Genomic DNA, 23,898 nt, shown 5'->3' with positions numbered 1-23,898 from the left:
TGCCACTGTTTTGTTGTCTGTTTTGTTGTGAGCATTTTTCATGATTTATTTTTGTATAAGATGCCAGTCAGGTTGGTGTCGTGCTCCAGGGGTAAGTCCAGTATTTTTGTCAAATTTTGGCCTAAAACTGAAAAATCACAAGGGGTAAAATCCAGCGTTTTTATCAAATTTTGGCCTAAAATAAAAAATCACAAGGGGTAAAATCCAGCGTTCTTATCGAATTTTGGCCTAAAACTGAAAAAATCACAAGGGGTGAAAACCAGCTTTTTTATCAAATTTTTGCAACAAACTTTTAAAAACCTCACAAAGGGTGAGTCCAGCATTTTTATCAAATTTTGGCCTAAAACTGAAAAAGGTAACAAGGGGTTAGTTCAGCATTTTTATAAAATTTTTGCCTAAAATTTGAAAAAATCACAAGGGGTAAGTCCAGCATTTTTATCAAATTTTGGCCTAAAACTGCAAAAAAAATCAAGAGGGGTTAGGCCACCAATTTAATCAAATTTTTGCCTAAAACTGAAAAATAAATTGCCTAAAACTTGCGTTGTTATCAAATTCTGGCCTAAAACTGAAAAAAAAATCACAAGGGGTAAGTCCAGCATTTTTATCAAATTTTTGCCGAAAACTAAAAAAAAACACAAGGGGGTAAGTCCAGCAATGTTATCAAATTTCGGCCGTAAACTGAAAACAAAACTCACAAGGGCTTAGTCCAGCATTTTAATTAAATTTTGGCATAAAACTGAAAAAATGTCACAAGGGGTTGTTAGTCCAGCAATTTTATCAATTTTTTGCAGTAAACTGAAAAAAATATCACAAGGGTGAGTCCAGCATTTTTTCCGGCCTAAAACTGAAAAAAGTCACAAGGGGTAAGTCCAGTACTTTTATCAAATTTTTGCCTAAAATGTGAAAAAAACAAGAGGGGTAAGTTCAGCAATTTTATCAAATTTGGACTTAAACTGAAAAAATCACAAGGGGTAAGTCCAGCATTTTTATCAAAGTTTGGCCGTAAACTAAAAAAAAACACAAGGGGGTAAGTCCAGCAATGTTATCAAATTTCGGCCGTAAACTGAAAACAAAACTCACAAGGGCTTAGTCCAGCATTTTAATTAAATTTTGGCATAAAACTGAAAAAATGTCACAAGGGGTTAGTCCAGCAATTTTATCAAATTTTGGCCGTAAACTGAAACAAAAATCACAAGGGGTTAGCCCAGCAATTTTTATCAAATTTTGGACTAAAACTGAACAAAAATCACAAGGGGTTAGTCCAGCAATTTTATAAAATTTTGGCCTAAAACTGAACAACAAATCACAATGGGTTAGTCCAGCAATTTTATCAAATTATGGCTTAAAACTGAAAAAAAATCACAAGGGGTAAGTCCAGCAATTTTATCAAATTTTTGCCTAAAACTGAACAACCAAAACACAAGGGGTTAGTCCAGCAATTTTATCAAATTTTTGCCTAAAACTGAAAAAATCACAAGGGGCTAGTCCAGCACTTTTTACCAAATTTTTGCCTAAATCTGAAAAAAAAAAATCACAAGGGGTTAGTCCAGCATTTTTAACAAATTTTGGTCTAAAACTGAACAAAAATCACAAGGGGCTAGTCCAGCACTTTTTACCAAATTTTTGCCTAAATCTGAAAAAAAAAATCACAAGGGGTAAGTCCAGCATTTTTAACAAATTTTGGTCTAAAACTGAACAAAAATCACAAGGGGTAAGTCCAGCATTTTTATCAAATTTTCGTCTAAAACTGAACAAAAATCACAAGGGGTAAGTCCAGCATTTTTATCAAATTTGTGCCTTAAACTGAAAAAATCACAATGGGTAAGTCCAGCAATTTTATCAAATTTTTGCCTAAAACTGAAAAAATCACAAGGGGCTAGTCCAGCACTTTTTACCAAATTTTGGCCTAAATCTGAAGAAAAAAAATCACAAAGGGTAAGTCCAGCACTTTTATCAAATTTTGGCCTAAAATGTGAAAAAATCTAGAGGGGTAAGTTCAGCAATTTTATCAAATTTTAAACTGAAACAAAAATCACAAGAGGTAAGTCCAGCATTTTTATCAACTTTTGGGCTAAAACTGAAAAAAAAATCACAAGGGGTAAGTCCAGCATTTTTATAAATTTTTTGCCTACACTGAAAAAATCACAAGGAGTAAGTCCAGCACATTTGCCAAATTTTTGCCTAAAACTGAAAAAAATAACAAGGGGTAAGTCCAGCATTTTTATCAAATTTTTTCCTAAAACTGAAAAAAATCACAAGGGGTAAGTCCAGCATAATTATCAAATTTTGGCCTAAAACTAAAAAAATAACAAGGGGTAAGTCAAGCATTTTTAGAAGAAGACCCTCTGATAGTTTGCCGTTGACATGTGCAGTACAATCGAAGTATACATAGATTGTTAAAATTAATTCAAATTGAAGTAATATTCGGCAAAGAGTTAGTCAGAGTGACGACCAGGCGTTCAGGGGACTCAAAGTCTGGTCGAAACCAGCGTGGTGATCACCCATTAGTTCCTTTCTGGGATTGGCTAGTCCCGGTCCCTCCTTTACTCTCCCACCCGGCAAAATTCATCCAACCTAATTTGGGGATAGACATGACGGACCCCAATCCATTCCTGCGGCCAGCAGTAAAATCAAGTCTATATATGTACAGGCAAAGGATTCGAACCGGGTGTACCAGCTCTGGATAGCACGCACAATGGAACTATCCAGTGCACTGTGTCGCCACAGTGCCCGTTGGTGTTCAGAGGTGTTTTTAAACACTACTTATATTATTCACTGCGTCCAAGCAAAACGTAAAAAAAGGACACAAGCGGGAATTGAACCTGTGTGTGGTGGCTCCCAGCCTACACGTGCTTCCTGTAGCTACGGCGCCACATAATTTACATACGAAAAAAGAAAGTTAAAACGCAATGAAAGTAAACAAAATAAACATGGAATTACATAATATCCTGTTTGTAATAATAAATATAAGTATTAGAAGAACAGTTTTGAGTAATAAAAGTTGACCGAAATAATATTGGAAAAACCGAAAGAGAAACGGTAAGATTTTATCTCTGTTTGAAACCAGCAGCACTAGGCCTGTGGGTCAGGATCACAGGTCTTCAAGAATTATTTGCACGACTTTATCAAATTACAATTTTCGGCCCAAATTTGCTAAAAATGCTGGACTTACCCCTTGTGATTTTTTCAGTTTAAGGCAAAAATTTGATAAAAGTGCTGGACTTACCCCTTATGTTTTTTCTTCTTAATTTTTAGGCAAAAATAAAAAGACCAACACTCATCAGACTCTTGAGAAAACCAATTGGTTTACCAATCTCTGGGGTCATATACTGTAAACAAAAACAACAACAGAATCAACAAACAGTAGCCTCCAGAAGTTTCTTTTTCTTCAAAACCACTGAAGAAACAAGATATTTTAATAATTGATATCTACATACCCTCAATAGAGACAATAACTTAAAGGGATTGTATACCTTTGGTAATTTGGAACGCACGGTTTGTGTCAATCCTATAGTAGATCCATAAACCAGCAAAAAAGTGGTAGAATCTTTTAGATAATGCTGAAATTCTGCAACAGTTATGTCCACGCAGGATGAATAATCTGCAACTGGAAAACAAAATCTGAGAAGCATTACTGTAAGTAACGCTTCTCCAATTATTGTTTTATTTTATTAAAAGTGATATCGTTTTCCTTTACCACAGTACTATTAAGTGAAGAGTTTCTCAGATTACATTAAACTTTCCAAAGCTGCTGTACTGATTACCAAAGTTTTGATTGCCATTAATTTGTGATTACCAAACGTATACAGACCCTTTAAAGAACATGGTGTTTTCATTATGATTGGTGGATTAAGCTCTCAGGTTTTTCAAACCAAATTCAACAAAGTCACATCTACTGCCACAACAGACACATAAAAACCAATCATTTCCTTCTTTAAGCAGACAGTCAAGTCTTTACAACCTTAAAGGGAGTGTACACTTTTGGTAAAAACTCAAAAAATAATGACCTTAAAATCTTACTTAATAGAGCAGTGGAGAGCTGTTGGTATTGTAAAACATTGTTAGAAACGACACCCTTTGAAGTGATGTAGTTTTATAGAAAGAGGAGACATTTCACCAAAAACTTGAACCTGAGAAAAACTTGAAACCTTTCTCAGGCATCTGAAGACCACACAATCCTTTGAAACCAGTTTTTTGTTTCATTGTTGTCTTGCAACTTGGCAGACCAATTCGGCCAAAGTTTTCATACATTTGTTATTTTATGCATACACCGGAGAAAGAATACTGGTCTTTGACAATGGGAGACTTTCTGGGACGATAGAGGGCAGCAGACTTACCGGGTAAATCCATTGTTCTCAGAATTATGCGCATGTTCAGAACTACGTAAACAATGGAAATTTACCCGGTATGTCTGCTGCCGCCTAGCGTTGGAAAGTCTCCTATTACCAAAAGTATACCCTGCCTCTCACCACCTTCTTACATTCTTAACACTTTAAGTACAAGTATAAGCTGTTACAATCAAATCTACCATTAAGAATTGAATATTTATATGCATTTGGCAATTAATCAATAAAATAACACAAGCAATTAATATAACCATAATACTTTTAATGTAATCATAGCCATTCATATACAGACATTAAAATATTGAAGCAACACAGGCAAACAATGCAAGATGAGAAGTTGAAAGAATAAAAGTCTGGGAAACCTTGACATTTTGATTTTTTTCCCGTATAAAAATGACCAATCAAAATGCATTGAATTATGTACAACATTGCTCATGTTGTACACGTTTGGTGCAAGACATAGGGTAGGTGGTAGCCCACTTAACTTGGTGCAAGACATAGGGTATGGTGGTAGCCCACCTCTATTGTATATTCATTGTGTACTTGAAATCACATGAATTCTTTAGTGTATTGTAGGAGGGGACTTCTGTACTTCTCAAATAAAAACAAAAAGCCTCAGAACAACTAGTCTCAAGTAACCTTTTGAAAATAAAGTTGTTTGAATTGTTAAAGAGGGGGCTCCAAAGTTAAATTCAATGTTGTGATTTACCAATAGGATTCGGACTGCCTCTAGCTACCGGACTACCTCGGTAGTCTAGTTGTAAAGACATTGCTCCAAAAAATCAAGGGTCGTGGGTTCGAAACCCACCAGAATAATATGCCTGTGATATTTTTTTCACAGGACTCGGGAAAGTGCTGAGTATACAGTGCAAACACACATCGGTGTACATGGTGTATGGGTAACACCAAAAGTAATAATACCAAAATATGTTAAAATCCTTTTAAATAAAAAAATTCATCAGACTTTTTGCTAGAATGAAAGACAAATTAGAAGAACAACGTCTTGAGTTAAAGATAACGTTGATTAAAATAAGATTATATTTCAATTTAAAAAAAGCAAGGCAAGGACAATAATTTATTTTGCAACAAATTTGATACAAAAATCTACCTCAGACTAAAAACAAATCACAAAATGCAATAAAAATTTTCACATTTAAAAAACAAAAAGTTAAAAAAAACAATACAACAAACTGTTGTTAAAAAATTACTTAAATTACACATGCAATGACAACAATCAAATTTACAAAGCAGCTTAAAACATTGGAACACCAAAATTTTGTATAAGTTAATGAAAATAAATTTTCTCTAATCTACTAATATTTCTTACACATTGGAAGCTTTTACCACTCATGAATATGTAAATTAGGTTAATACGTAAATGAGGTAAATATGTACATGAGGTTAATACATACCAATGTATGTCAACCTAGTGGTCCAATCAGATTCAAGTTCATTTCATCTTTTGGACTCAGTTCATGCTGTAGACTTGTGTACAGGTCTTTTGGACCCAGTTCATGCTGTAGACTTGTGTACAGGTCTTTTGGACTCAGTTCATGCTGTAGACTTGTGTACAGGTCTTTTGGACTCAGTTCATGCTGTAGACTTGTGTACAGGTCTGTACAAGTCGTGATGACGGTGTTAGTGTCAAGGCTGTCACATGACTATTTACTGTTTGTCGCATTGGTAGCATATCGTAACGGCACTCATGCAACTTTAGTTTTTGTCGTGGTGGCATGACTCTCACAAGGAACTGATATTTAGTGAAATGGGAGACTTTGGAACGCTTGGTGGCAGCAGACTTACCAATACAAAGAACAATGGATTTACCTGGTAAGTCTGCTGCCACCTAGCGCCCCCAAAAAAATGCACCAGCATGTGCTTTATAAGCCTTTTTGAGATATGGCGGACACAATGCTGTAAAGTTGTGGTAAATTTGTGCGTACTGACCATAGAAATAGAACGTATGTTATTCAATGAAGTGCGCATTTTAGGCGACGCGGTGTTTACATGTAAACCTAATGACCACCAACATGGTGAGCGTGGCATCAGTCGCGGCACGTGACGCGCGCCTATCATGTCTGCCGCGCGTCTATAACGTCTGCCATACCTCAAAAAGGCTTATTGGATGCTGCAAGAGAAAAGGTTTGCGGTAAGAAAAGTCTGTGAAACTGGATCTCGACTGTGTATGAAAATATTACGCACCAGATACAGAAATATTCTACATGTAATCACTAATATTAACGCACCTTGATCAACTGCACCATACTAATACACTATGAAACTGTGTAAATAATATCTCCATTATATCATGTTATTACGATTAGAATACACCATTACATGTGTACTGTGTATAAAATTGTTTTTACTTTTGTTCCGTTTAACAATTAACGTTTAAAAATCTATGCATAATAGCTTCAACCATCATAAAATATAGCTTTTTTTTAATATATACAAATTGGGCAATATTAAAAACTGGCTACAATTAATCTAATTGTACACACAATGGTGTCAATACTGAGTATGTTCTTTTTCTTTAATCATTTCTAAATGTAATTGTCATCAACTGCATGTCTTTTTAGTTGCTAATTAATAATACAAATCAGGGAGATTAATTATTGTAACTTGCAGAAGAGAAACTGCTAAGCAAAGGACACATCTACATGTACAAAATGCTCTAGCAGCAGGCATCAATGACCATGGAGCACAGCTTGAGACTGAAAGCGTTTGAATTTTTCCCAAGTAAGTAAAAATGGATGGCCCAGAGAAACCCTCATGGCATAGGAGAAAACAAACGCATGTTTCAACTCACACATAGCGCCTCAGCCAGGAATCGAACTAGGGACATGTTAGTGAGAGGCAAGTGGTTTATGCACAAACCAATCATGCCACCCAGTTCCTGGCTTTATGTTCAGTCAACTTTTCATCAACATTCCATGTTTACTTCATAATCAACTAACAGCAAGGAAATTTAATTAATTTCAATTTTTTTTTAAGCTGACGCAAAAAAAACAAAAAAACCTAAGCTCAAAGTAAAGGCAATATTTCTCAAAAAAGCCTCTCTAATGCTGGATGTTTCTAAAGCTACATTTGAATAAAGTCCTCTACTACTGACTTATTCAATGTTTGGCACATGTACTTTAAGGGTAAACTTCTGCTGAGTATATATTACTACTCATTGCACGTAGAATGGTCATGTTTACCCTACCAGGGCTCCAAATAACCCACAGCACCCATAGCAATTGCTGTGCTTTTGCTGTGGTGCCGTAGAATGGTCATGTTTCCCCTACCAGGGCTCCAAATAACCCACAGCACCCACAGCAATTGCTGTGCTTTTGCTGTGGTGACGTTTGTAATTTTCTGCTTTTACTGTGGTGCTGTTTGTAATTTTCTGCTTTTACTGTGGTGACGTTTGTAATTTTCTGCTTTTGCTGTGGTGCTGTTTGTAATTTTCTGCTTTTGCTGTGGTGCCGTTTGTAATTTTCTGCTTTTGCTGTGGTGCTGTTTGTAATTTTCTGCTTTTGCTGTGGTGCCGTTTGTAATTTTCTGCTTTTGCTGTGGTGACGTTTGTAATTTTCTGCTTTTGCTGTGGTGCCGTTTGTAATTTTCTGCTTTTACTGTGGTGCTGTTTGTAATTTTCTGCTTTTGCTGTGGTGCTGTTTGTAATTTTCCTAAACAAATTGACACTTGCCTCATTGAAGTGCCCCTTTAGTTGTCCCTTTCAAGAGCTAAGTTAAACGCCTGCCCTCTACACCCACAACCCTCCACCACAACAAGAGCAAAGTTAAAAGCCTGCCCTCTACACCCACAACCCTCCACCACAACAAGAGCAAAGTTAAAAGCCTGCCCTCTACACCCACAACCCTCCACCACAACAACCACTAAACACAAACAATATCCCTTTTAATAAGAAAGCTCCACATTATATAATACGTATGAAAGGTTTACACTGCCATCAGATTGGGCGCTTTGGGCTATAAAAGCATTTGAAATGAATGAGGAAGGGGTCAATATGCCAAAGATAAACATTTTTCTAGAACATTTCTGGACGGGTTAAATTGACCAAGAGAGGGCGCTATACAAATAAGAACATGATTCTTGGGGCTTAGGTCATGCGCATTAACAGAGACATGGAAAGTAACCAGAAGCCTGCCTTACTCTTAAAGTTTGACCCAATCTCATGGAGCTGCTTCAGCAGAAACACAAATCGCTTGACAATGTTATGCTTAGCAGAAATGAGCAGGATACCAGTCACAAATTGTACAGGGGACATGGTAGTTTGGGTGGTTACCTTATTCTGGTAAGCATGTGCCTAAAAGCAGCTTAATGAAATTGAGATGACAGATCCTACTGCATGGGTTTTAGAGTCTTGTTTCTTGGAGTGGAAAGACAATATCTTCATATTCATCTATGTTGTTGTTAGCGTTACCGTTAGCATTACCTTCCGCCGCATCTTGTTGCTTCCACACCGTACTGCTCTCAGCTCTTGGCTTTTCTCCTTTACCATCTCCGCCTTTCTCAGGATGTCTAACCTTTTCTTCTTTACTCTCCCCTCCTTTCTCATGATGTCCGCCCTTTTTTCCTTTGCCCTCGCTTGTTTTCTCAGGATGTCCGCCCTTTTTTCCTTTACCATCTACGCCTTTCTCATGATGTTTGCCCTTTCCTCCTTTACCCTCGCTCGTTTTTTCAGGCTGTCGGCCCTTTTCTCCTTTACCATCGGCTCCTTTCTCATTATGTCCACCTTTTTCTCCTTTTCCCTCGCTACCTTTCTCATGATGTTCTCCCTTTGAATGCTTTTTCTCCTTCTTGGATTCCTTCTTAGCTTTCTTGGCCGCCTTCTGTTTCTCCTTTTTACTGGACGTTGCTGGCGACACCAGGCTGACTGTTTCATAACTATGACTGCCTCCACCTGCATTGTTGACATTCTCGGAGGGTTTATTCGACTCGACGTCAATGTACATGTGTTCTTTCTTCTGCCAGAGATTACTGCTAGTCGGTTGTTCGTCAACGTGGACCATTCCACCAACAATAGCGGCCATGTTGGACTGCGGTGTCAGAGGCATGTCTTCAATCGATTGATAGCTATCTTCCTGTATGTCCTGTGGGGTCTGAGGAAATTCTGGAGCGCTGTCTCTCTTCATGACCTTTGACCCTTGACCTTTACTCTTTTTCTCGACCACAGCGTATACTGGAAGCTCATCATCGCTCATGGATTGTGCTTTGAACTCAGTCCTGGCATTGTTATTGCTTTGACCTGGCGTCGCCTTGTGGACCTTGTTAACCACGGCGTAGTTTGCCTCCGATATATTATTGTTGTGGCCACTTCCTGGTGCGTCAGTTGGGACGGCACGCTTCTCTGTAACTGCATAGGGTTGGATGTCATCATCTGGAATGAGAGCATTTTTTTTTTTTTTATTTGTGTGAAAAGAGGAAGAAACTATGAATAAATAGTAAACGTGCAGGTATAACCATGTGTCAATCTTTTTTGTGGGAGTGTTGTGTCTACATTGTGTGAAAAATACTTCAAAAAAAGATCTCTTACTGCCAAAAGACTGATCAAGTCAAATGAGTGAAATCAAAGCTTGTCTTTTAAAGGCTGTGGACACTATTGGTAATAATTCAAAATAATTATTAGCATAAAACCTGAAATTGTAATGAGTAATGGGGAGAGGTTGATAGTACAAACATTGTGGGAAACGGCTACCTCTGAAGTAACTTAGTTTTGGAGAAAGAAGTAATTTTCCACAAATTTGATTTTGAGACCTCCGATTTAGAATTTGAGGTCTCGAAAGCAAGCATCAGAAAGCACACAACTTCGTGTGACAAGGGTGTTTTTTCTTTCAATATTATCTCGCAACTTCGTCGACCAATTGAGCTCATATTTTCACAGGTTTGTTATTTTGTGCATAATGTTGAGATACACCGAGTGAGAAGACCGGCCTTTGAAAATTACCAATAGTGTCCAGTGTCTTTAAAAATTATAATATGAATGACAGAATTCTTAATTGTCTACAATAAACCAGAACGAAGGTTAAGTCATGGCCTCTGGTATTTTATGTTTACAGTTGTATTTGCGAAATTTATTTACTTTCAAATTATTCTGCCAGCAGTATATATTACAAACAATGTAGATTTAGAGAAAGGATAATATTATACCATAAAACAAAACCTTACAAAGAAACTGAATGTTCATGACTTTCACATTTGGCTTGGTTTCAATATCACTTTGAACTTGATGACATGAGTCAGATATAATTTTGAATTTAGAAGGGTAACAAACACGTGACATTTTATACCATTTTTAATTAATTACTCAATTTGTGGCAGAACAAGACAAAATTGAATAGAGCAGGATTTGAGCCAACAACTGCCAGAATAATGTGCCTGCCAATAAATAATGGTAGAGCGCCGGCACTTTTCCAAAGGTCTCACAAAACAAATACTTGATTTGTACATGACTCTCACATATATGGCATGGTTTCAATATCACTTTGGACTTGATGAAATGACTCGGATATAATTTTGTATTTTGACGACGCATATTGCATTAGTAGGGTAACAAACACAGCTGCAATGTATACCATTTTAACGTGAGGCTTGTTACTAATTTTCAAGGGGGTAAAGACAAAATTGAAAATAGCAGGGTTTGAACCAACAACTGCAGGAATAATGTGGCGACCAATAAATAATGGTAGAGCACGGGCTTATTTCCAGAGGTCTCAGCTTCAAGTCCTGCTGTAGTCAGTTTTGCCTTTGTTCAAACAAAAATTCTTTGAAAATTTACCCAGTCAGTGTTCCTTGCGGTATATTACTTATTGCTATAATGCATGATCAATGGGAGACTTTGGAACGCTAGGTGGCAGCAGACTTACCAGGTAAATTTCAATTGTTTATGTAGTTCTGAACATTACTTTACACTTTACCGTGAACAATGGATTTTACCTGGTAAGTCTGCTGCCACCAAACATCCCAAAAGTCTCCAATAGACAAGGGTAGGGTGTCATGGCCAAGTGGTTTTAAAGCATCAAGTTTGAGTTATCGTGGTTAACACATGGGTTTGAATCCCAGGCGTGACAATTGTGTCCTTAAAGACCCATAGTTGTCAAAGACCAGTCTTCTCACTTGGTGTATCTCAACTATGCATAAAATAACAAACCTGTGAAAATTTGAACTCAATTGGTCATCAAAGGTGCAAGATAATAATGAAAGAAACAAAACACCCTTGTCAAACAAAGTTGTGTGCTTTCAGATGCTTGAATTTGAGACCTCAAATTCTAATTCTGAGGTCTCAAAATAAAATTAAAGTATAGTGGCAAATACAATCTTTTTCAAAAACTAAGCTTTTTCAGAGTAAACCGTTCCTCACAATGTTTTATACTATCAACAGCTCTCCATTGTTCGGTACCAAGTAAGTTTTGATTATTTTGAGCAATTACCAATCACAGTGTCCAGCGCCTTTATTAGCAAGATGTTTTACTACAATTGCTTCTCTTAACCCAGGGTATAAATGGGTACCAGCGAGGGTAGAGGTTGATATTGTGTTTAAAAAAGCCCTTTGGAGTGCTGCAGTTGCCCAGGTTGTAAATTCCCCAAGGAGCTGAGAAAGATTAAAGGAATGTTACTGTCCTAATGACCAAGGCACTAATGTAAAAACACTGCATTGAGACGTTATTGTAAAATGCCTGATGTAAAAACAAGTCATAATTATGACATACCTGTGGGCTGATCGGGGGCAGCTTGAGTTGGTTGTGGTCTCGTCTCGTCTGTTATCTCTTCATAAAGGCGTGGTGCCTTCGTCATCTGCCAATCATTGCTGGCTGATGGCTCTATACTTGAAGATGGCCCCTGAAACCAAATCACCAATAAAATATAATCAAATAATCAATCCAGAAAACACTCTTCCAATCATAAATAAATCCTTCATCTATCAGGGGCCAAGTTCATAGAGCTGCCAAAGTGCAACAACATTATATATACTTATCAGAACAAGGCAACCAGCCAACATACTGTGTCATCTGTAAGCGCCATCCTGCTCACTTTTGCTTAGCAGAATATTGTTAAGCACTAATTGCTGAAAAAGCAGCCCTATGAAATACACCATTTCAATCCTCATTCTAGCACAGACGTTTTTAAACCTCATTCTAACACAGATTAAATTTCAAACCAGCAATAGTAATAAAAACCTCATCCTGACGTTTCACAAGACGAATGAGCCACGTCCGAAGTCTAAAACGGAACTCCTGTGCCATTCTCTTTACTTCCCACGTTTAACAGAACACCACGAGGTACTTATCCACAATAATTTCTGATCATTCTGAACTGTAGTTCCTTTCACACAAATCTCCGCTTCTATTCCAAAGAAGGAAATCACTTCTTTTGAAGTGAAACCTTTTCATAACAAAACTAGATGTTCCAGGAAGTATCTGAAGTTACTTTTGTAAAGCCCTGGATTGAACTACCTGGGCCCAATTTCATGGCCCTGCTTACCGTAAGCACAGAATCGGCGCTTACGGAAGCAGGGAATTCTGTGCTTACGGCAAGCGTATTTTACAGGTTAGCGGCGATTTTTGGCTTCTGCGCGTGCGTACTCCGCGTTAATAGGCATTCTACGCTTACAAGGCTAGCGCAGAAATTCGGCGCTTGCACATAAGCGGGGAATCGTGATCGTAAACACAGAATTGTATACAGTACCTCATCCAGTACCTGTACATGACACTTAGTACAGGGGTCACGACCAGGACCTAATTCATGGAACCGCTTAAGCAGAGAATATTGCTTAACAATTGTTTGCTAAGCAGAAATGAGGATGATACCAGTTACAAATTGTACATGTGACATGATTGTTTGGCTGGTAACCTTTCTCACACACACATGAAATAAGCATTAGCATAACCTTAAGCATAATTTGGTTGTGCTAAGCTACTTTTTGTTGTGAAGCAGCGTTATGAAACTGCCTAGGGTCGAGACTTTATCGATGATGATCACCTGATTAAAACTGAAAGTGACAATGTAACTCTACACTAATGTATTTGTCTTTTAACGATGTTGATGATATGGAAAGGTTTGCGGTTACACCATGCAATGACTATCTGTCGGGATGATTCTAGAACTGTTTGTTTCAATTCAAAGTTTTAATCAGTATGCTCTGATTGTCTTCTGGACAAAGGTGGACTCTGATACTGCATGCTGCTTAAGTACTGTGGATGCAGATTAGCATGAAGGCGGGATGATGGTGTAATATGTTTTTTTTCTTTTTAAGTAAAGTTTTTTGTACTGAACTCAGTCCCTAAGCAAGACACTTTACTATAATTGCTTCTCTCCAGCCAGGAGTAAATGGGTACCTGTGAGGGCAGAGATGGCAGTACATGTAGTTGGTGGCACAGACTGTATACTCCCCAGGGAGCTGAGATGGTTTAAGGAATGAAATGGCCCAGTGATTAGGGTAATAATGTTAGAAGCGCTTTGAGACATGGTGTATAAAGCGCTATACAAAGACCAAATTTTATTATTATTATTTACTGTGGGCCTCTAGACAATTAAGAAGAGGTAAATAAATAATAAATAAATAATTGTGTACTTTGTATCTTATTATTAGGATTCACTGGCGTCACAGCTGAGAAGCTCAACAGAAAGGATGGATGTCTTGGAAGGCAACTAATCAAAATAATTAACCATGGAGCAAATTTTCCCCAACGTTATACATGAACTTGTACCTTGAAAGTAATTAAAAACAAATTTGAGCTTAGATTTAGTCTTTACGACTTTAAAAAAGAAAATAGAGAATATCCTTAAATAAACCAGCCATGACTATTACCCATAGTTTTAGGGAATTAGAGCAGGTTATTTTTTCAGGAAATCTAGTGCCAACTTCCTCGTTTTACTTTCAAATTATTTCCTCATTTTCACTGCTGAAGACAAAACAAACAATCATTAATGCGGTTTGCACTTCCTGTTTTAGTATGCAACACTGTTACATGTAAATAGTGTTTGAAGCTTTACATGGTGTGGAGAATAAGAGTAACTAGAAATATAAATATGAATAGTAAACTTGCAGGTACAACCATGGGTAAAAATCTCTTTTGAAGGAGTGGTGGCTCTGAAAAGAGCCGCTTAGGTCTTGACGTTTCGAACAGTATACTCTGCTCGTCTTCAGGAGAATGAAGACGAGCAGGGCATACTGTTTGAAACGCCAAGACTAAACCGGCTCTTTTCAGAGCCAACACTCCTTCAAAAGAGATTTTACTCATGGTTGTACCCGCAAGTTTACTACTCATATTGATATTTATAGTTACTCTTACTGTTACAATGAACTGTTTTAGTTTGTGCAACAGTTGAGTTGTTCTTATTGTAGTACAAAAAAGGCAAAGTTACATTCTGGTTTCGGATAAAATTTCAAAGCAAGGGTTGAGCGTAGCATACAAATGAAGTGTTTCCAGACAGGAAGGTCGTATGATCTTGATTTTTTTTTTTTATGTTGAGATTTGCTTGTGATTAGGATGATAAACTCTAAAATGAAATTTACTTGATATTCCTCATTACGATAGAGCAGGTCACATATAGGGTGTGGCATACAGGGTGTGGCACAAAGAGTCTAGCATATAGGGTGGGTATACCTGTCTATCACCAGGTAGTGGGTGTTTGGATCTAGGGTGTGGAGTACAGGGTGTGGCATATTGGGTGTGGAGTACAGGGTGTGGCATATCGGGTATAGCATCTAGGGCGTGGTATACCTGTCTGTCACCAGGTACATGTGGGGGGGGGGGGGGAGGTGTTTGGATCTACGGTATGGCATATACATTGTATAGGGTGTGGCATCTAGGGCGTGGTATACCTGTCTGTCACCAGGTACATGTAGGGGGGGGGTGTTTGGATCTATGGTATGGCATATACATTGTATAGGGTGTGGCATCTAGGGCGTGGTATACCTGTCTGTCACCAGGTACATGTAGGGGGGGGGTGTTTGGATCTACGGTATGGCATATACATTGTATAGGGTGTGGCATCTAGGGCGTGGTATACCTGTCTATCACCAGGTAGTGGGGGTGGACTCATTACTGGTTGTTTTTCTACATGTTGATCATCTACAGGTTCATAGATCCCATCATGGTCCGCGTCAAGTGTTTGGTCGTCCTCAATGGATTGGTAGTGAGTAGCGATGCGAGCATTCTGCTCAGCTTGTTGGCGAGCTCTAACGACGTCCAGGCTTTCCCGAGCCGATACCTGAAAGATAAAAACCAAGGCATAGTTGAGTGTTTAAGACATCTAATGTACTTGGGAAATACATGCAGGGCTCAATATTGGGGAATATCTACATGACTGTAGGGCTTGTAGCTTAACATTTTTACTGGACCACAATTTATTTCACAAGACAAGAATCAAGATGCACATGTCTGTTTATTTGTTCTGGTATCTGTCACTTTGTTCCCGAGTCTGTCACTATGTCCTTGTTTATGACACTTTGTCCCTGTCTGTCACTAAACCCCTGTATAAATAATAATTTGGGGGGCTCGGGGCCTCTAGCTGCCAGCCATATCAACCCATTATGACCACGGAGCACAGCCAAGACAGAAAGTGTTTGATTTTTCCAGAGGGAGGAAAACTTGAAAGTCTGGAAAACCCTCAAGGCACAGCAGAGAAACAACGCACAACTCAACTCACATATATGGCCTTGGCAAAGAATCGAAACAGGGTCACCTTGGTGAGAGGTGAGCGCTTTACGCACAAGCCAACCATGCCACAAAATCTGTCGTTTTATCCCTGTCCGTCACTACATGTTTGTCCTTGTGTTTGTCACTCTGTTCCTGAGTATGTCACCATGTACCTTGTTCATGACATTTTGTTCCTGTCTATCCCTATATCTCGGTACTGTCATTTGAGACTAGTTTGTTTAAAACAAAAAACGGAATTCTGGTAGATAAATTAATGTAAGAATCGCAGCCCTATTTCCGAGCTACATGTACCTGTGTGTATGGAGGTTCTCTCTTCTTACTGGGCCCCGTGCTAATACCATCAGACATCACACTGACAGCTGCTCCTGCTTCTGCATGCCCAGTGCTGGACGTTCTGTATAACAAGTATTAACCAATATATATTTGGTTTGCGGTAACACCATGTGTGTATCTACTTGCCAAGTAGAGTTTGTTCTTAGAGAACTGTCTTGCTTAATTCTACTACCGCGGAGTAGATTGTTCGGGTTTTCGAGAGACTTCTCAGTTCTGAAAAGAACTGTCCTGCTTATTAACAATTACCTGGGCGGATGGTAAAGAAATAGGTTGGGTATTAACCAAAGTATTAACCAATCAATCACTTCATTCATCATGTTGTAATTTCATTAATTCCAAACTGGTTCCATTTTAGCTTTTTAAAAAGACTCTGCTCGGGTCGAAACTTCAGGGCATTAGCTTTATTTTTGCTTCTTCGCAATGGAAGTAAGACTATTCATTCATCACTGCTGACTCCACAGCTTTTGACATTTTCTTTATAAAGCCCGGTTCATACTTCCTGCAAATGCGAATGCGAAGCGAATTTTACGTGAATTGACGTCACAACCCTCCTTTCGCACCGATATTCGCAAGTGAGTTGAGCAGAGTTGATCTGCTGCGAATTATTCATTGCGAATTTTTGACGTCAACATTCATATCGCATTCGCTTTCGCAGGAAGTATGAACCGGGCTTAAGAAAATGATGACTGACCTTTCAATCGGTGATACTTCATCAGCGTCCTCTTCATTCTGTAAATCAGGTGGCTTGTATGGCACAGGCGGAGCTTCTTCATCATCAGCCCCACCCGAAGCCCTACCTCCTACCCCGCCCACCGCACCACTTTCCAAGGTGACATCTCTCAGCCGAGCATAACCGCTCTTTTCACTGCCATCCGGCGACGAATCTCTCACGGGATGCTTCTGCAAACTACGAAGTCTCGCATAACCATTCCGGTCATCTTTGTTTCCAACGCTCGCGTAGGATGCAGTTTGGGTTTCTGTGACTTTGCCCACGACAACGCTTGCATAGGCTTCATCTAATTCCTCTCCATCCATGTCCTGCTGGTTGACGACCGCCGGATCGTTGGTGTCTTTCGGGTTAGGTTTCGACGCAGAGGCCATTTTATTAGCTGCGCTGTCAGTAACACAAGCGTACTGATCATCTTCAACATCAGCGATCTCTTCTTCCTTTGATGGTTGACGCTCGACCTTTGACATCTGATTATTTGCTCCTTTGGTGTCTCCAATGACATCATACGTCCGATTGTAGTCATCCTCCTCTTCCTCATTTGTGGGCGTGACCGGTGCCATGGGAGTGGGGGGTAGCTCTGGAAGCCTTCGGTCGATCGTCGCGCTGCGGATGAGTGCCTCATCCGAGGGCCCATTAAGTGACTTTTGGGACTGAACACTGGACGAACGGACCTTAGGCTTGCTGTTTTGTGGAGCTGTTGGTTGTGGATCTGTTGGTGCCTTCAACTCGTCTGGAGTTGGACTCTAAGGAAACAAAACACAGTATTAAACCATAAATAGATTAATTTAATTGAACAGAGTTTGTGAGAGTTTGTGTTTATCCCTTTAATCTGCTTTGTTGTTAAAAAATCTAACAAGCTGGCAAGAAAAACCGATTTGAATCAAACCAAATTATTATTTAAATCTGTTTCTAAACTGCCTAAACGGTTCGAAGCCAACATAATTTTTTTTAAACGAAGCAAACAGAATTTTTTTTAAAGATAATAGAACCTTCTAGTTCCTAAAAAGAATGATTGACATCCCTTTTGTTGTTAGAATTGTCTTATCTTATAATCCTCTACAAAATGTACCACATTATTTTCCTTCCCCTACAACTTTGCTGAGTTCACCCTCCCCCATTATTGCATGTTTGTGGTTTGTGACTGTGAAAACTGGGTATCGTGTTCTATTTTAACACCGAATCCATCATAGAAAGTCCTATAGTTCAGTTTGGAATAGGTAGAACTGGATATCAGGGTTAAACGGAAAACCGGAAGTCATCAATCAATTTAGCTGTTTAGGCAAATATATTAAGATGCAAGAATGGCCTAATTGTTAAGATTACTTTCTAGTTGGACTTACCAATGGTACGATGTGTACTTCATCATTAACAGCTTCAATATCGCCATTTACTTCTCCTTCTTCTGTCTGGCCATCCCTGAAACCAATTACCAAAGAAAACCATTGGTTTTTGTACAAATTGACCGCGACACCACAAAAGCAAACATTATGTCAGCATGCATACAAATAAAAACGAGCAATCAAAGAATACAGCATATAACCAAACCATGCTATAAGTTGATTGTTTTTTAAAAGCAGTGGACGCTATTGGTAATTACCCAAATTAATTATTAACATAAAACCTTACTTGGTGACGAGTAATGGGGAGAGGTTGATAGTATAAAACATTGAGAGAAGCGGCTCCCTCTGACGTGACGTAGTTTTTGAGAAAGAAGTAATTTTCCGCAAATTTGAATCAATGACCTAAGATTTAGAATTTGAGGTCTTAAAAATCAAGCATCTGAATGCACACAACTTCGTGTGACAAGGGTTTTTTTCTTCTCTCATTATTATCTCGCAACTTCGACGACCAACTGAGCTCAAAATTTCACAGGTTTTTTATTTTATTCATATGTTGAGTTACACCAAGTGGGAAGACTGGTCTTTGACAATAACCAATATTGTCCAGGGTCTTTTAATTATCAAAGAGTTGTTTGTTTGTTTGTTTATTTGGATGATCTTCTCGTCAAGGGAACTCGGAAAAATAGCAGTAGGGAATATAAATGCCAAAGCTGGCAACAGCCAGTCTCTTCTGAGAGATTATTGGATTAACACCTTATTGGAATTGCACAAACGACTTGTACTTGATAATTTGTTTTGACTCTTTTAGAAAAGATGAAATGTTAGTTGGTGCAAATAAATAACAGCAAAACAGGCCAATATGTTTTTATGAAATAACAGACACTAATGCGCTACAACACTACATATGAGTGTTGCTAAAACTAAGAATGCCCTGCATGAGGATAACAACCTCCTAAAATCGTTTGTGTTTATATTTGAGCAGAGTAAACTCTGCTGATGAGTTTACTGCCTCAATGTTTCAAAACCTCTGGCTTCTGGCCAATGGTATTATTGAAATGTCAAGCCCAGCAAAGCAAGACTAAAGAGAAAAGGATAACCTAATGTGATAGGAAACACTTCATAATCTCAATTAGTAAATAAAATTATCGTTAATCTGAACACGGAAAAGTGATAGGTGTGTAAGTCTTGTAACATAATCACTGTGACATCATCAAAGCAGGTGCACCTATTATGATGAGTCATCTCATGATGGCAGAGACTAAAACAACTTAATCTCCAAGACAGTAGTAGGCCACTTAAAGGCATTGGACACTATTGGGTATTACTCAAAAAAGTTATTAGCATAAAACCTTTCTTGGTAACAAATAATGGGGAGAGGTTGATAGTATAAAACATTGTGAGAAACGGCTCCCTCTGAAGTGACGTAGTTTTCGAGAAAGAAGTAATTTTCCACGAATTTGATAGCGAGACCTCATATTTAGAATTTGAGGTCTCAAAATCAACCATCTGAAAGCACACAACTTTGGTGTTTTTTCTTTCATTATTATCTCGTAACTTCAATGAACGACTGAGCTCAAGTTTTCACAGGTTTGTTTTTTATGCATTTTTATGTGTATGTTGAGATACACCAAGTGAGGTAGTCTGTGACAATTACCAATAGTGTCCAGTGTCTTTAAGCAGCATCCAGCAACAGAGTAGACTTGTGAACAAGTCATTAATGGTCCTTAGTGGTGAGATAGGAGAGTTGTGGTGGTGCTATGGCGAGATCGCGACTTGTTGCATGCCAACTTCTACTACCCATTAAAGTCGGGCAACCTGCAGTTCGCAGGGGAGCAGTGATCTCGCGAGAGCACCGCCACAACTCAACTATCTCATCGTGTGGGACCACTAACCACTTGTTCACAAGTCTAGCAACAGAGTCCTGAAGCATGCTTCTGAAGACAATCAGAGCATACTGATCAAAACGTTGAGCTGTCAAGCATCGGTTCTTTCCAGAACCAACACTACTCAAAAGAGATTTACACATGGTGCTATCACGAACCTCACCTATTTTTACTCCCAACAAGCAAACTTTCAAATCCGTTTAAAACTTAATGAACTCCCCATCATCCATTGTAAATCAAAATCATATTCAGTCACAAAATCACTGCAGGGCTTCGATAAGAGTGCCCCCCCCCCCCCCCCGCCCCTACCCCCAGAACCCCTTTTCCCCAGCAAGCCCACACAAAGCCCCAACAATTTAAGTTTAGGATCAAATCTGTGTGGAATATAAAATTGTTGAGGATTTTGGAGTATAGGTACACACAGCCTTTTTTACTGTGTAGCTTGAAGGTGACGCTGTGCACTGTCAAATCTGTTAATGACAAAAAGAAACTTTTTAGTTAAAAACACAAAAAGATGATACTTACTTTTTGGGCTCATTGTTGCCACATGCACAGAGAACTAACGCAGCAGACAGGGTCACCATTGTTGCCATGGAAACAAACAAAATGCCTAGAAACCTGGATGATGAGTAGCCCCCAAAACCTGATGAAAAGGTAAATAATAGTTTAATTTTTAACATAATCGAGGACCCTGCGGATAAATAATAAAATAAAATAAACGCCGAAAGGACTTTTATTTGATTGACTGCACGAACGATAAAAGTTGCTTTAATCAGCTACATAATCAAGAACCCACCTTCAATAGAGTTTGTTTAATCTGTTTGTTTGAGATAATATTCCCAAACAAGGGAACTCTGCAAACACCCACAAGGGGATTTAAACACCAAACTGGCAACAGCCAAGCTCTCTCATACAAACATGCCATTAGTTAAACGTTAATTGCACAAATCAAGAAATTGTGATTCAGTAACTAGACAACAATACTTATTGTAGTAACTGAGAAATCAGCAGTTAGCTTGGAAAGATTGGAACCCACAAGTTAACCGCAGAGATTTCTGGAAATCAGCAGTTAGCTTGGTAAGATTGGAACCCACAAGTTAACCGCAGAGATTTCTGGAAATCAGCAGTTAGCTTGGTAAGATTGGAACCCACAAGTTAACCGGAGAGATTTCTGGAAATCAGCAGTTAGCTTGGTAAGATTGGAACCCACAAGTTAACCGCAAAGATTTCTGGAAATCAGCAGTTAGCTTAGTAAGATTGGAACCCACAAGTTAACCGGAGAGATTTCTGGAAATCAGCAGTTAGCTTGGTAAGATTGGAACCCACAAGTTAACCGCAGAGATTTCTGGAAATCAGCAGTTAGCTTGGTAAGGTTGGAACCCACAAGTTAACCGCAGAGATTTCTGTATCCTGTGACCACTTTTCACTCCCTTTTATTTTATTTCATTAAAAATGAAAAAGCTGGATACATAAATTTGTCTGATTCCTTTTGAGGGTCATTGGGGAGCCTTACTAAAAGGCAGTCAGGTTGGTGTATATTTGGGAAATATTTCGAAGAAAAATGGACAAAAACTTACCAGATCCCGGAGCGAATTCCCAGGTTCATATTTTGAACCTGTCGCATCAAACGCATCATTTTGTTGTTGGGCTAAACAATTCTGTAAAAGGGGTGTTACAATGTTGCAGTGCGTGTGCGCGCTGTCTGTTTGCATTGCACACCGTTCACTCATAATGGCGCGCACGCACTGTAGCACTGCAATACTGTAACACCCCTTTTACAGAATGGTTTAGCCCACTAACAAAATAATGCGTTTGCAAAGCGAAGCGACAGGTTCAAAATAGGAACCTGGGATTTCGCTCCGGGATCTGGTAAGTTTTTGTCCATTTTTCTTTGAAATATTTCCTAAATGGTGTTTTGAGTATTACTATATGGCAGGCTGCATTAGACATTGCGGATTAAGTTCGTACCCTCACCTCAGAATTTGTGTCATGATTTTTGAAAGTGGTAAAAATGGGGCAAATCTGGTGACTAGCCGTCAAAATTGTACATGTTGGACCAGATCAACCGTTTCCGCTCGAAACAAACTTGTAACCCTCCGGCCTGGCGGCCGTCGGGAGGAGGGTTACGTTATCGCAACCAGAGAGGGTGGGGAGTACGTGTTGATTGTTTATTCAAAAGAGAGAGGACTGCGACTAAGGAGGAATTGACCTTTGAAGGAGTCGACTGCCTCAGCTTGAACAACGTTTTATTCCAGTCATGTCAGTCATCAATTATTGTTCTATTTTTGTAATTGTATTGACATTGTATTGACGAATATTTGACCCATGAGGGATAACTTTCCGTATGGCGCCACCACTTTTTCACTCATTTTTTATTTTACAAAAAGGGATATATCGAATATATCCCATTGAGGTAAATTGGATACTTTATTGTTTCATATCGAACGCAAAAGTGGTGGCGCCAAACGGAAACTTGTCCTTACATAATATAATAGTAACTACGTACAACAAAAACAACACATTTATTATACGAACCAAATTGACCGCCGTCGTCCGCCGTGCCTCCATCGCCACCATCATTCGCTGCACCGACAGGCAGCGATTGAACACAACTCAGGACATTTTGCACCACAAGGACACAGAAAACCCACCCTGAAAACCTCTCTTTACCTTGCATCATAATAATATTGACTTCGATGACATGATTTTAGAACAGAATCCATCCATTATTCGCGACAATCGTATGGTTTTAATACCCGGAAATAACAACCGATATAACAACAACTTGAACAAGCAGCCATTTTTTTTCAACAGTCAGTGAACAGTCAGTCGGGTGCATTTACTATCTGGTAAAAGTACGTAGTAGGAATACGTGGTGGCGTCTGGGTGCGAGACTAACAAATAAATAAACAAAAGTAGTAAACAAAAATAATGTAATGCCGTTCTATAAATAGATGTGGCATTCGAGATGAGTCATCGGATCCTGTTTTCTTAATATATGTTAATTATTCCAAGGTAATAACAGTTATGTCTAAACAAAATATGAATCGATTAAAACAAGAAACCCTTAAAAATATTAGTCACATTTCATTAAAAAATTATATTAGTTATGTCAATAAAAAAGTATATAAAAAACATACGGAGAAACAAGATTTAATAACAAAACTTAAAAATGCCTAGAGAAAGGACCCCGTCAACTCAAACAATTAACAGATTAAAAAAAAAAAAACGAAAAAAAACCTCGATCAAAAGGAGGGCGTTTTTTTTTTTAAATACACGAAAATATTTAAAATGCTCACACAGCTTTTGACAGTCGGCCTACGTGGGAAAGTATCGTTGACTCTTTGAACTTCCATCATCTGTTCACGGGTTGTAATTTGCATAACGTCAAAAAAATCTTTTAAAAAAAATGTCCATTTTATTTCCAGGCCAAGTATGGAAGTCAACTGACTGGACTCGACCCAATTCTTTTATAGAGCTGCATAAGCACAAAAAGTAGCTAAGCATTATGCTTACCAGAACAGGCCACCAGCCAAAATTAATACGGTCACATGTACACTCTTTTAAGTTTTACTGTCATCCTGCTCATTTCTGCTAAGC

General features: G+C 38.6%; 1 protein-coding gene across 3 annotated transcripts; it reads right to left on the bottom strand.

Annotated features, from left to right (window-relative positions):
- Positions 1–8,602: 8,602 nt before the first annotated feature.
- On the bottom strand, positions 8,603–23,097 carry LOC117301558. Of its 3 annotated transcripts, none has more exons than XM_033785589.1 (9): positions 22,834–23,097; positions 20,824–20,941; positions 18,416–18,491; positions 17,037–17,818; positions 16,304–16,406; positions 15,363–15,563; positions 12,059–12,188; positions 8,953–9,729; positions 8,603–8,910 (listed from the first exon to the last, which is right to left on the bottom strand). In XM_033785589.1, the coding sequence occupies exons 1-9, from the start codon at positions 22,976–22,978 to the stop codon at positions 8,705–8,707; spliced, it is 2,538 nt and encodes an 845-aa protein (XP_033641480.1). In that variant the 5' UTR covers positions 22,979–23,097; the 3' UTR covers positions 8,603–8,704. The 3 variants fall into 3 exon arrangements, with proteins under 3 accessions (XP_033641480.1, XP_033641479.1, XP_033641478.1); XM_033785588.1 differs by having other exon boundaries at positions 8,603–8,925; positions 8,968–9,729; XM_033785587.1 differs by having other exon boundaries at positions 8,603–9,729.
- Between the last annotated feature and the right edge of the window lie 801 nt (positions 23,098–23,898).

The sequence above is a fragment of the Asterias rubens genome, chromosome 17, assembly GCF_902459465.1.
Source record: "Asterias rubens chromosome 17, eAstRub1.3, whole genome shotgun sequence".
Classification (NCBI taxonomy): domain Eukaryota; kingdom Metazoa; phylum Echinodermata; class Asteroidea; order Forcipulatida; family Asteriidae; genus Asterias; species Asterias rubens.
The sequence above is the reverse complement of the archived record's forward strand: the minus strand, read 5'-3'. Positions and strand labels throughout refer to the sequence as shown.

What these genes read in the sequence shown, in the direction of transcription:
- LOC117301558 (XM_033785587.1), bottom strand. Translation starts at nt 22,978, where the DNA reads ATGATGCAAGGTAAAGAGAGGTTTTCAGGGTGGGTTTTCTGTGTCCTT. An exon ending in GGACGACGGCGGTCAATTTG is followed by an intron (nt 20,942 to 22,833) that starts GTTCGTATAATA and finishes CCTTTTCATCAG; the next exon opens with GTTTTGGGGGCTACTCATCA. An exon ending in CACTACCTGGTGATAGACAG is followed by an intron (nt 12,189 to 15,362) that starts GTATACCACGCC and finishes ATTTGGTTTCAG; the next exon opens with GGGCCATCTTCAAGTATAGA.